General features: G+C 38.5%; 1 protein-coding gene across 5 annotated transcripts in view; it reads left to right on the top strand.

The window, feature by feature from the left end:
• LOC123534966 (mediator of RNA polymerase II transcription subunit 15-like) overlaps window positions 1-14180 on the top strand; it is a 286252-nt gene that overhangs the window by 207978 nt on the left and 64094 nt on the right. For all 5 annotated transcript variants that reach the window (XM_045317469.2, XM_045317467.2, XM_045317468.2 and 2 more), the window contains one exon: window positions 12956-13019. In XM_045317469.2, the coding sequence (XP_045173404.2) occupies window positions 12956-13019 (64 nt within the window). The remainder of the gene's footprint in view (window positions 1-12955; window positions 13020-14180) is intronic.

Genomic DNA, 14180 nt, shown 5'->3' with positions numbered 1-14180 from the left:
ATACCAGCAAACTATAACATGACATTCTCACTAACCCAAACAAAAGGTAATTTTTCCTTTATACTAGCAAACTATAACATGACTTACCCCAGCAAAAGGTAATTTTTCCTTTATACCAGAACATTCTAACTTAGGCAGAAGGTAGCTTTTCCTTTAATACCAGCAAATTAAAATATAAAATTCTTACTAACCCAGCAAATGGTATCTTTTCAATAATACCAGCTAAGTAAAACATAACATTCTCAGTAACCCCAGTAAAAGGTAACTTTTCTTTTATACCAGCAAGGTAAACTATGAACATCACATTCTCACTAACAGTAGCAGAATGTAACTTTTCCTTCATACCAGCAAAATAAAACATGCTATTGTTACTAACCCAAGCTAAAGGTAACGTTTTGTCTCGCCCACTTTTAGCGGAAGTGGGACTAAGCTACCATCCGTCTGTGCTTATAAGAAAACTTTTTTAGGCTTACTTTTAAATCCCCCGCCACGAGTGGTGGGGGTTATAGGAATGGTCTCTGTCCATCCTTCAGTCCATCTGTAACACTTTTGTGTCCGCCCCATATCTCCTAAACCCCTTAAAGGATTTTCATGAAACTTAGGTCAAATGATCACCTCATCAAGACAATGTGCAGAACTCACAAGTCAGCCATGTCGGCTCAAGGTCAAGGTCACAACTCAAGGTTGACGGTTTTAGCCTTCCATTGTGTCCGCTCTATATCTCCTAAACCCCTTGAAGGAATTTTATAAAACTTTGGTCAAATGATCACTTCATCAAGACGATGTGCAGAACTCATGAGCCAGCCATGCCTGCTAAAGGTCAAATCACAACTTAGGGTCTTTTTAGCACCGTCGATATTGGCTTCAATGTTTTACAAAAAAAAATTGTCACTTTTACCACATCATCAAAAAATATTTTAGTAGAAACAAACTGCCGATCAACGATCCATGTCAATTTTACAATGTAGCTGATAAAAATCAATCACAGTATTAACAAACTGCTGACACCAATCGCCGTCAATTTTACACCTTGTCTTATATGTTAGTGTCAGCAAAAATCTTGACTTTTTGTGCCCCCCTATGAGTGGTGGGGGCATATAGAAATTGGTTTTGTCCGTGCGTCTGTGCGTGCGTGCATCCGTCCAAAGTTCATGACACCCCTAGCTCAAAAAGTATTTGATATAACTTGATGAAACCTTGCATGAGTCTTTATTAGCTCACCAGAGCAAAAGGCTCAGGGTGAGCTATTCTGATCACTCACCGTCTGGCGTCTGTTGTCCTTAAACTTTTACTTTAAACGTCATCTCCTCATAAACCACTAGGCCAATTTCATCCAAACTTCACAGGAATGTTCCTTGGGTGAAGCTCTACAAAAATTGTTCAAAGAATTGAATTCCATGCAGTACTCTGGTTGCCATGGCAACCGAAAGGAAAAACTTAAAAAATCTTCTCCTCAAAAACCAGAAGCCCTAGAGCTTAGATATTTGGTGTGAAGCATTGCCTAGTGGACCTCTACCAAGTTTTTCAGATCATGACCCCGGGGTCAAAATTGACCCCGCCTAAGGGGTCACTTGATTTTACATAGGAAAATCTTAAAAAATCTTCTTCTCAAAAATCAGAAGCCCTAGAGCTTAGATATTTGACATGTAGCATTGCCTAGTTGACCTCTACTAAATTTGTTCAAATCATGACCCCAGGGTCAAAATTGACCCCGCCCCAGGGGTCATTTGATTTTACATAGATTTCTATTGGAAAATCTTCAAATTTTTTTTAAAAAAAATAAACCAGAAGGCCTAGAGCTTAGATATTTGACTTGTAGCATTGCCTAGTGGACCTCTACAAAATTTGTTCAAATCATGACCCCCTGGGTCAAAATTGACCCAGCCCCAGGAGTCACTTGATTTTTGTCGAGCCCGCTTGCGGAAGCGAAGACATAGTTGTCCAAATGTCTGTTCGGTGTATGTGTGTGCGTGAGTGCGTGCGTCCGTCCGGATTTGTTTGTCCGGACCATAACTTTGACCTGCATGGAGCATTCTTGTTTATATTTGGTATGATTGTTAACCTCAGTGAGACGGAGTGTCACGCGCAAACCCCAGGTTCCTGTCTCAAAGGTCAAAGTCACACTTACAGGTCAAAGGTCAAATTCAAAAATGACTGTCCGGAGCATTTCTTCTTCATGCATGGAGGGATTTTGATGTAACTTGGCACAATTGTTCACCATCATGAGATGGAGTGTCATGCGCAAGAACCAGGTCCCTAGGTCTAAGGTCAAGGTCACACTTAAGGTCAAAGGATACAAGAATGACAACTTTGTCCGGAGCATTTCTTCTTCATGCATTGAGGGATTTTAAGGTAACTTGGCACAAATGTCCACCACCATGAGACGGAGTGTCATGCGCAAGAAACAGGTCCCTAGGTCTAAGGTCAAGGTCACATTTAGAGGTCAGAAGTCAGATACAGGAATGACTTTGTCTGGAGCATTTCTTTTTGATGCATAGAGGGATTTTGATGTAACTTGGCACAGTTGTTCATCATCATGCGATGGAGTGTCATGCGTAAGATCCTAGAATTACTTCCCTTTGTTGTTACTATAAATAGCTTATATTTGTAACTTTTTTATTACTGGTCGTAGGGAAAAATCAAGACCACTTTTCTGTAGTACAACATGCATGTAACATCCAGTTTTCAGGTTTATTTTGACCTATCTCTGCTGGTGCCGATTTTTTGTGGACTTAGAATTTTTTTATATTTTTTTATATTTTTTTTTTTTAGATTTACGTTCCTTTGTTGTTACTTCAAATAACTTATATTGTAACTTTTTGCAATCTCTTTTTTATTTGGCATAAATGTTTGCCTCAATGAGACAAGGAGTGTCATGTACAACTCCCAGTCCTTTTGACAGCTGGCGGGCTCGACATATTGCCCGTGGGCATCTTGTACATAGGAAAATCTTCAAAAATTTTCTAAAAATAAACCAGAAGGCCTAGAGCTTAGATATTTCACATGTAGCATTGCCTAGTGGACCTCTACAAAAAAATTTCAAATCATGACACCGCCCTACGGGGTTACTTGATTGTACATAGAAAAATCTTCAAAATTTTCTAAAAATAAACCAGAAGGCCTAGATCTTAGATATTTGACCTGTAGCATTGCCTAATAGACTTCTACAAAATTTGTTCAAATCATGACCTCCGGGGTCAAATTGACCCCGCCCAATGGGGTTACTTGATTGTACATAGAAAAATCTTCAAAATTTTCTAAAAATAAACCAGAAGGCCTAGAGCTTAGATATTTGACATATAGCATTGCCTAGTGAATCTCTACAAAATTTGTTCAAATCTTGACCCCCCCCCCAGGGTCAAATTGACCCAGCCCCAGGGGTTACTTGATTGTACATAGAAAAATCTTTAAAATTTTCTAAAAATAAACCAGAAGGCCTAGAGCTTAGATATTTGGTATATAGCATTGCCTAGTAGACTTCTACAAACTTTGTTCAAATCATGACTCCTGGGGTAAAATTGGCCCCGCCCTAGGGATTACTTGATTTTACATAGGAAAATCTTCAAAAAATTTCTAAAAATGAACCAGAAGGCCTAGAGCTTAGATATTTGACATGTAGCATTGCCTAGTGGACCTCTACAAAATTTGTTCAAATCATGACTCCCTGGTCAAAATTAAACCCCCCCCCCCCCCAGGGGTCACTCGATTTTACATGGGAAAATCTTCAAAATTTTTCTAAAAATAAACCAGAAGGCCTAGATCTTAGATATTTGACGTGTAGCATTGCCTAGTAGACTTCTACAGAATTTGTTCAAATCATGACCCCCGGGGTCAAATTGACTCCGTCCCATAGGGCTACTTGATTGTACATAGAAAAATCTTCAAAATTTTCTAAAAATAAACCAGAAGGCCTAAAGCTTAGATATGTCAAATGTAGCATTGCCTAGAGGACCTCTACAAAATTTGTTCAAATCTTGACCCTCCTGGGTCAAATTGGCCAAGGCCCAGGGGTTACTTGATTGTACATAGGGAAATCTTCATAAATTTGCTAAAAATAACCCAGAAGGCCTAGATCTTAGATATTTGATCTGTAACATTGCCTAGTAGACTTCTACAAACTTTGTTCAAATCATGACCCCGGGGGTAAAATTGGCCCCGCCCCAGGGTTTACTTGATTGTACATTGGAAAATCTTCCAAAACATTTCTAAAAATCATCAGTTTGATATTTGAAACATGTAGCTCATATTACTCTGGTGAGCGATCCAGGATCATCATGACCCTCATGACATGATATGAAATTGTGAACCTCCTATTATTCATCTGGCTCCGCCCCCTATTTCCAGAGTTATGGCCCCTGAAATAGTAAAAAATAAACGTTTTCACCTTGTGACACGCCTTGCTAAAAAAGTATTTAATATAAATTGATTAAACCAATGCAGGAGTCTTAATCATGATATGAAATTGTGCACCTTCTATTTTTCATCTGGGTCCGCCCCCTATTTCCAGAGTTATAGCCCCTGAAATAGTAAAAAATGCACATTTTCACCTTGTGACGCGCCTAACTCAAAAAGTATTTGATATAGATTGATTAAACGTTGCATGAGTCTTTATCATGATATGAACTTGCGCACCTCCTACTTTTTGACTGCCTCCTCCCCCGATTTCCAGAGGTATTGCCCCTGAAATAGTCAAAAATGCACATTTTCATCTTGTGACGCACCTAGCTCAAAAAGTATATGATATAAATGGATGAAAACTTGCATGAGTCTTCATTATGATATAAACTTGTGCACCTCTTATTTTTTAGCTGGCTCCAACCCCTATTTTTAGCTCACCTGTCACAAAGTGACAAGGTGAGCTTTTGTGATCGTGCGGTGTCCTTCGTCCGTCGTCCGTCCGTGCGTGCGTGCGTGCGTGCGTCCGTCCGTAAACTTTTGCTTGTGACCACTCAAGAGGTCACATTTTTCATGGGATCTTTATGAAAATTGGTCAGAATGTTCACCTTGATGATATCTAGGTCAAGTTCGAAACTGGGTCACGTGCCGTCAAAAACTAGGTCAGTAGGTCTAAAAATAGAAAAACCTTGTGACCTCTCTAGAGGCCATATATTTCACAAGATCTTCATGAAAATTGGTCAGAATGTTCACCTTGATGATATCTAGGTCAAGTTCGAAACTGGGTCACATGGGGTCAAAAACTAGGTCAGTAGGTCTAAAAATAGAAAAACCTTGTGACCTCTCTAGAGGCCATATTTTTCATGAGATCTTCATGAATATTGGTCAGAATGTTCACCTTGATGATATCTAGGTCAAGTTCGAAACTGGGTCACGTGGGGTCAAAAACTAGGTCAGTAGGTCTAAAAATAGAAAAACCTTGTGACCTCTCTAGAGGCCATATTTTTCATGAGATCTTCATGAATATTGGTCAGAATGTTCAGCTTGATGATATCTAGGTCAAGTTCGAAACTGGGTCACGTGGGGTCAAAAACTAGGTCATTAGGTCTAAAAATAGAAAAACCTTGTGAGCTCTCTAGAGGCCATATTTCTCAATGGATCTTCATGAAAATTGGTCAGAATGTTCAGCTTGATGATATCTAGGTCGGGTTCGAAACTGGGTCATGTGGGGGTAAAAACTAGGTCAGTAGATCTAAAAATAGAAAAACCTTGTGACCTCTCTAGAGGCCATATTTTTCATGAGATCTTCATGAATATTGGTCAGAATGTTCACCTTGATGATATCTAGGTCAAGTTCGATACTGGGTCATGTGGGATCAAAACTAGGTCAGTAGGTCTAAAAATAGAAAAACCTTGTGACCTCTCTAGAGGCCATATTTCTCAATGGATCTTCATGAAAATTGGTCAGAATGTTCACCTTGATGATATCTAGGTCAAGTTCGAAACTGGGTCACGTGCGGTCAAAAACTAGGTCAGTAGGTCTAAAATAGAAAAACCTTGTGACCTCTGTAGAGGCCATATTTTTCAATGGATCTTCATAAAAATTGGTCAGAATGTTTACCTTGATGATATCTAGATCAAGTTCGAAACTGGGTCACGTGGGGTTAAAAACTAGGTCAGTAGATCTAAAAATAGAAAAACCTTGTGACCTCTATTGAGGCCATATTTTTCATGAGATCTTCATGAATATTGGTCAGAAGGTTCACCTTGATGATATCTAGGTCAAGTTCGAAACTGGGTCACGTGGGGTCAAAAACTAGGTCAGTAGGTCTAAAAATAGAAAAACCTTGTGACCTCTCTAGAGGCCATATTTCTGTATGGATCTTCATGAAAATGGGTGAGAATGTTCAGCTTGATGATATCTAGGTCAGGTTCGTAACTGGGTCATGTGCCGTCAAAAACTAAGTCAGTAGGTCTAAAAATAGAAAAACCTTGTGACCTCTCTAGAGGCCATATTTTTCACGAGATCTTCATGAAAATTGGTGAGAATGTTCACCTTGATGATATCTAGGTCAAGTTTAAAAGTGGGTCACGTGCCTTCAAAAACTAGGTCATTAGGTCAAATAATAGAAAAACCTTGTGACCTCTCTAGAGGCCATATTTTTCAATGGATCTTCATGAAAATTGGTCAGAATTTTTTATCTTGATGATATCTAGGTCACATGTGCTCAAAAACTAGGTCACTTTGTCAAATAATAGAAATAACGACGTCATACACAGTTCAACACTGGGTCATTTGGGGATAGGTGAGCGATTCAGGACCATCATGGTCCTCTTGTTAAAGTTATAGCCCCTGAAATAGTCAAAAATGCACATTTTCACCTAATAATGTGCCTAGCTCAAAAAGTATTTGATGTAAATTCATGAAACCTTGCTTGAGTCTTTATCATGATGTGACCTTGCACACTTGGCATTCTTCTTGGGAATCTTAGTGCTTATTACAGAGTTATGGCCCTTGAAATAGCCAAAATAGTGGATTTTTTTGTGATGCACATAGCTCAAAAAGTATATGGCCTAGAATAATGAATCCTTTTATATAAAATGTTTGTTGAGACAATACCCCCTTAAGACTGCAAACATTTGAATTATTGTCCTTATTTGTGACAAATCTACCAGATGGGGCACACCCTGTGTCCTACAGACACAGTCTAGTTTAGATCAAAGTTAGGGTCTCGTCTTATAGGCGATTAGTCTTATAAGTGCAGAGGGACAGTATCAAAAGTTGGTGACAGCCTCAATAATTGGTAATAACTCAAAAACCTACGCATATATTTCTTTTACACCTTGTAGGATGATTTAGAAACATATTTTACACCCCCATGGTGAGTCCTGGCCTCCAAGTGACCTTGAAGAAATAAGCATTTTTGTGCCCTCTCATGAGTGGTGGGGGCATATAGATTTGGTCTTGTCCGTCCGTCCGAAGTTCTTGACGCGCCTAGCTCGAAAAGTATTTGATATAAATTGATGAAACCTTGCACAAGTCTTTATCATGATATGAACTTGTGCACCTCCTATTTTTTGTCTGGCTTCGCCCCCTATTTTCAGAGTTATGGCCCCTGAAATAGTCAAAAATGCACATTTTTACCTTGTGACACACCTAGCTCAGAAAGTAGTTGATATAGATTCATGAAACCTTGCATGAATCTTAATCATGATATGAACTTGTGCACCTCCTATTTTTTATCTGGCTCAGCCCCCTATTTAAAGAGTTATGGCCCCTGAAATAGTCAAAATTGCACATTTTCACCTTGTGACACGCCTAGCTCAAAAAGTATTTGATATCGATTCATGAAACCTTGCATGAGTCTTAATCATGATATGAACTTGCGCACCTCCTATTTTTCATTTGGGTCCGCCCCCTATTTTCAGAGTTATGGCCCCTGAAATAGTCAAAAATGCACATTTTCACCTTGTGACATGCCTAGCTCAAAAAGTATTTGATATAGATTCATGAAACCTTGCATGAGTCTTAATCATGATATGAACTTGTGCACCTCCTATTTTTCATTTGGGTCCGCTCCCTATTTTTAGAGTTATGGCCCCTGAAATAGTCAAAAATGTACATTTTCACCTAGTGACACACCTAGCTCAAGAAGTATTTAAAATAACTGGTTGAAAACTTGCGTAAGTCTTTATCATGATAGAAACTTGCACACCTCTAATTTTTTGGCTGGCTCTACCCCTTATTTTTAAAGTTATGGCCCCTGAAATAGTAAAAAAATGCACTTTTTCACCTAATTATGTGCCTAGCTCAAAAAGTATTAGATGTAAATTCAGGAAACCTTGCTAGAGTCTTTAACATGATGTGACCTTGCACACTTAGCATTCTTCTTGAGAATCTTAGCTCTAATTACAGAGCTATGGCCCTTGAAATAGTCAAAATAATGGATTTTTTGTTTGTGATGCTCATAGCTCAAAAAGTATAGGGCCTAGAATAATGAATCCTTTTCATAAAATGTTTGTTGAGGCTATACCCCATTAAGACTGCAAACATTTGAATTATTGCCCCTTATTTGTGACAAATACCAGTGGGGGACACACCCTGTGTCCTACAGACACATTCTAGTTTAGATTTTTTTTAAGCCTTTGAAAATTCACAAAAATAGCAATTTCTCAAAAACTATTACATATATTGATATGAAACCTTATAGGATGCTTCAAAAACTCATTTTACATCCACAGGATGAGTCCTGGCCTCCTAATGACCTTGACCTTGAAGAAACTAGCATTTTTTAGATTTTTAGCTTACCTGTCACTTAGTGACAGGGTGAGCTTTTGTGATTGCCCGTCGTCCGTCCGTCCACAATTTCTTGTGAACACGATAGAGACCACTTGTACAAAATTTGTATTGGCATGATATCTCAGTTCCTTTCGAAATCTGGCCAGATCCCATCATGGGTTCTAGAGTTATTGCCCTTTAAAGGGCTAGAATTTGCTATTTTTGTGCGTTAACAATTTCTTGTCTGCATGATAGTGGTTTCATTTATGATTTTATTTTAACCAAACTTGCACACAACTTGTATCACCAGAAGATCTGGGTTCCTTTCTTGAACTGGCCAGATCCTATTATGGGTTCCAGAGTTATGGCCCCTGAAAGGGCCAAAATTAGCTATTTTGACCTTGTCTGCACAATAGCAGCTTTATGATTTGATTTTTACCAAACTTGCACACAACTTGTATCACCATAAGATCTTGGTTCCTTTCTTGAACTGGCCAGATTCCATTATGGGTTCTAGAGTGATGGCCCCTGAAAGGGCTAGAATTAGCTATTTTGACTTAATTTAATGTCTGCACAATAGCAGCTTCATTTATGATTTGAATTTAATCAAACTTGCACAAAACTTGTGTCGACATAAGATCTTGGTTCCTTTCTTCAATCGGCCAGATCCCTTAATGGGTTCACGAGTTGTGGCCCCTGAAAGGGCAAAAATTAGCTATTTTGAACTTGTCTGCACAATAGCAGCTTCATTTATGATTTGATTTTAACCAAACTTGCACACAACTTGTATCACCACAAGATCTTGGTTCCTTTCTTGAACTGGCCAGATCCCATAATGTGTTCCAGAGTTATGGCCCCTGGTAGGGCCAGAATTAGCTAGTTTGGCCTTGTCTGCACAATAGCAGCTTCATTTATGATTTGAATTTAATCAAACTTGTACAAAACTTGTGTCACCATAAGATCTTGTTTGCTTTCTTGAATCGGCCAGATCCCATAATGGGTTCCAGAGTTATGGCCCCTGAAAGGGCCAAAATTAGCTATTCTGACACTGTCTGCACAATAGCAGCTTCATTTATGATTTGATTTTAACCAAACTTGCACATGACTTATATCACCATAAGATCTCGATTCCTTTTTATACGCCCGAAGGGACGTGTTATGTTATCACCTCAGTGTCCGTCTGTCTGTTGGTTAGCAATTTCCCTTCCGCTCTGTAACTCTTGAACCCTTGAAGGATTTCAAAGAAACCTGACACAAATGTTCACCTCATCGAAACGACGTGCAGAGCACATGTTTCATGTGGCTCATTTCAAGGTCAAGGTCACACTTAGGTGTTAAAGGTCATATGACTTTGTTTTGTGTGTATATTGCTCTGCATTTGCGTTGCATTGCAGTGCTCTTGTTTTTATTTGGCAGATCCTTCTTTTGTTCAGCTTTCTTGGTTAAAGTTTTTTGGCAGCCTTTGTTTTCCTGTCATATCTTTGTTACTATTGCTTATATCTTACTGTAATTTCACATAAACATTGTCCAGCGCACAAACAAAGTATGTGCAGGGGCTTGGCCCATTATACCAAAGGTCAAGGTCACCAAGGTGATACTTTGGTTATTTTTAAGGTTAAAGTTTTATCGGCAACCTTTGTTTTTCTGTCATATCTGTGTTACTATTTCTTATAACTTACTTTAAGTTCACATAAACATTGTCCAGCATACAAACAAAGTATGTGCAGGAGCTGGGTCAATTATACCCAAGGTCAAGGTCACAAAGTTGTTATACTTGGAATTATTTTCATGTTAAATGTTTTTGAAAGCTTTGTTTATAGACATATCTTTGGTTCTTTAATAGATAATGACTTGAAATTAAAATATTTCTTTATAATGTGTGTTACAATCCCCATAACTCTAATTGTATTTTTGACAGAATTATGCCCCTTTCATTTAAACCATTTCTGAATGATTTCTTGAGAACACTTGGTCCTAGAATCATGTACCTTAGTAGGGACATTGACCATGACCGGCAGATGACCCGTATTGATTTTGAGGTAAGTAGGTCAAGGTCACAGTGACCGGGAACAGTTCAACCGTTTCAGGACGATAACTTGAGAATGCTTAACCCTAGGATCACGAAACTTAATAGGGAGGTTGATCATGACAAGCAGACGGCCCCTATAAATTGTGATGTCAGTATGTCAAAGGTCAAGGTCACAGTGACCCGGAACATTTCAACTGTTTCAGGACTATAACTTGAAAATGCTTGGGCCTAGTATCACAAAACTTGATAAGGAGGTTGATCATGACCAGCAGATGACCCTTTTGATTTTGAGGTCAGTAGGTCTAAGGTCAAGGTCACATTAACCCAGAACAGTAGAACTTTTTTTCTGACAAATAACTAGAGAATTCTTTGGTTTAAGATCACATTTGATATGGAGGTCACTTATGACTGGTAAATGACCCATAATTATGTCTCCCACCACACAGTGGTGTGTTAGACATATTGATTTACTCCAGTCTCTGTGTTTGTGTCAGTCTGTCTGTCTGTGTGTCTGTCTGTCACAAAGCTTGTCCCCACTCTAAGTCAAACATTTCTCATCCGATCTTCACCAAACTTGAACAAAATGTGTTTGACCATAAGACCTTGGCCAAGTTCGATAACTAGCCAAATCGGTCCAGGCATATTGGAGTTACGGCCCTTGACTTACCGAAAATCGGCCTTTTTACTCTTGTCCGCACTCTAAGTCAACATTTCTCATCCGATCTTCACCAAACTTGAACAAAATATGTTTGACCATAAGACCTCGGCCAAGTTTGATAACTAGCCAAATCGGTCCAGGCATTTTGGAGTTGCGGCCCTTGAATTACTGAAAAATCGGCCTTTTTACTCTTGTCTGCACTCTAAGTCAAACATTTCTCATCCGATCTTCACAAAACTTTAATAGAATGTGTTTGACCATAAGACCTTAGCCAAGTTCGATAACTAGCCAAATCGGTTCAGTCATTTTTGAGTTACAGCCCTTGAATTACTGAAAAATCGGCCTTTTTGCTCTTGTCTGCACTCTTAAGTCAAACATTTCTCATCCAATCTTCACCAAATTTGAACAAAATGTGTTTGACCATAAGACCTCCAACAAGTTCGATAATGAGCCAAATTGGTCCAGGCATTTTGGAGTTTGTGCCCTTTAATTGTAGTAAGTAAACAGTATATAAAGACTGACTTGCTATTTAGATGATTAGGCACTTGTGGGAGACATTCGCTTTTCTCAAAAGCAGCTCTATTTATTAAGTGAGGTCAGTACATCAAACATCCAGTGCACAGTGACCAAATAATTTCTGTTCCTTGTGCTGTTACTGAATGCATGAAGGGGAGCATTTCGTGATCAATGAGCTCTTGTTGTAATAAATACACATTTTACACTCATACACATGCAGTTCTTATTTTAAATGTTATGTAGCTTAAAATTATACTGGCCCAAAATGATTTTATGCAGTAGTATGCATCAATGAAAGCTTTCTTGCTGACTTGAACAAAAAACCTGAAAACAAAAAAAAAAGTAATAATTTTTGAGTGGAAAAGGGGTCATAAATATGACTGAATGTAATTCAATGTAAATATATATATATCTGTGTTTCCCCAATTGAGAAGTTATCTTTCCTGTTCGAGAAGCTTTGAAATTAAGATATATAAAAGTTCAGTACAAATTTTGTTGTGACATTAAAATAAAATCTGAACGGTAGAAATTCAGATAAAGCATCTGAGTTTAAATTGGCTTTTTTGACACATGCATATTCTTATACACCGGTCTTGTGATGGAAACAAGTAAAAAAAATGAAGATTTGCTTCCAGAACAGGAAACAAGTTACTATGTTAAGTAACAAGTTTCCTGTTCCAGAAATAGGGAAAAACCATAAAATGATTTCCAGAACGGGAAATTTCCCCTACTGGTATTGGGTCAAATATGTTTTGAGATATGTACGACACAAACTTAGGCATACTTTTGTGCTCCCTTCTGTCTGGTTCATCTGTCTGATTTTGTATCATTCATATCTCATAAGTATTTGACCCAGAGTCATCAAACCTCACAGGATTGTTATACTGCATGGAAAGCAGTGCACCAGGGGTTGTAATTTGGATCTCACACAGATAGACAAGAGTTATGGTCCTTGACTTAGTCTAAAATAGTTACTCCTTCCAGCTTTCTTGGCATTTACTATAAATGGATAAATCAGTCAGTCATCATTATTTACTTAAATTGATTTGCTGTGAGATCTGTTGTTTGATTTTTTCAGAGTTCCCATGGCAACATTAGCTAAATGTGAAACTGTGTTGGATAAATTAATGGGACCTAAAATTGTAAGTATAAAGTACTTTGATAATGAAGTAGATGATGCTGCACAGCTTATTAGCTTAGGGATATTGGCATTCCAGTTTGACTAAATTTTTAGCTCACCAGGTATTTTCATTCCATTTGAACTAAGTTTTTTAGCCTGACTATACAGTGTATGTGGAGAGCTATCCTACTTACCCTGGCATCAGTGTCGACATCCATCAGCGTCCACACCTTGGTTAAAGTTTTGATGCACTTTCTCTTTTTATGCTCCCTGAAGGGGAAGCATATAGTTGCTGCTTCGCCCATCCGTCCGTCCGTCCGTCCCGCATTTCTTGTCTGGAGTATTTCTCAGTAACCACTGGTTGGAATTTAGGAAATCTTCATAGGAAGCTTCCCTATCAAGAGCAGATGCACATATTATCTTCCTGTTCTAGTTGGATGATTTTTCATTGAGTTATTGTCCTTTGATTATTCAACAATAGTATACTATAGTAAAACTCTTGTCAGGAGTATTTCTCAGCAACCACTGGTTGGAATTTATTGAAACTTCATAGGAAGCTTCATTATCAAGCGCAGATGTGCCTATTTTCTTTATATTCTGGTCCGATGATTTTTCATTGAGTTATTGCCCTTTGATTATTCAATAGTTTTTGTTTGTTTGTTTTGGGTTTAACGCCGTTTTTCAACAGTATTTCAGTTATGTAACGGCGGGCAGTTAACCTAACCAGTGTTCCTGGATTCTGTACCAGTACAAACCTGTTCTCCGCAAGTAACTGCCAACTTCCCCACATGAATCAGAGGACTAATGATTTCAGAGGTGGAGGACTAATGATTTCAGACACAATGTCGTTTATCAAATAGTCACGGAGAACACACGCCCAGCCCGAGGATCGAACTCGCGATCCGTAGACCGACGCTCTACCTACTGAGCTAAGCAGGCGGGTTATTCAATAGTAGTATACTATAGTACAATTCTTGTCCAGAGTATTTCTCTGCAACCATTGGTTGGAATTTAGCAGATCTTCATAGGAAGCTTCACTATCAAGAGGAGATGCACATATTATCTTAATGTTGGGGGTCGGATGATTGATCACGGAGTTATTGCCCTTTGATTATTCAACAATAGTATACTATTAAGTACAATTATTTTCTGGAATATTTCTCAGCAACCGCTGGTTGAAATT

The sequence above is a fragment of the Mercenaria mercenaria genome, chromosome 12 (assembly GCF_021730395.1).
Source record: "Mercenaria mercenaria strain notata chromosome 12, MADL_Memer_1, whole genome shotgun sequence".
In the NCBI taxonomy this organism is placed as follows: Eukaryota; Metazoa; Mollusca; class Bivalvia; order Venerida; family Veneridae; genus Mercenaria; species Mercenaria mercenaria.
The sequence above is the reverse complement of the archived record's forward strand: the minus strand, read 5'-3'. Positions and strand labels throughout refer to the sequence as shown.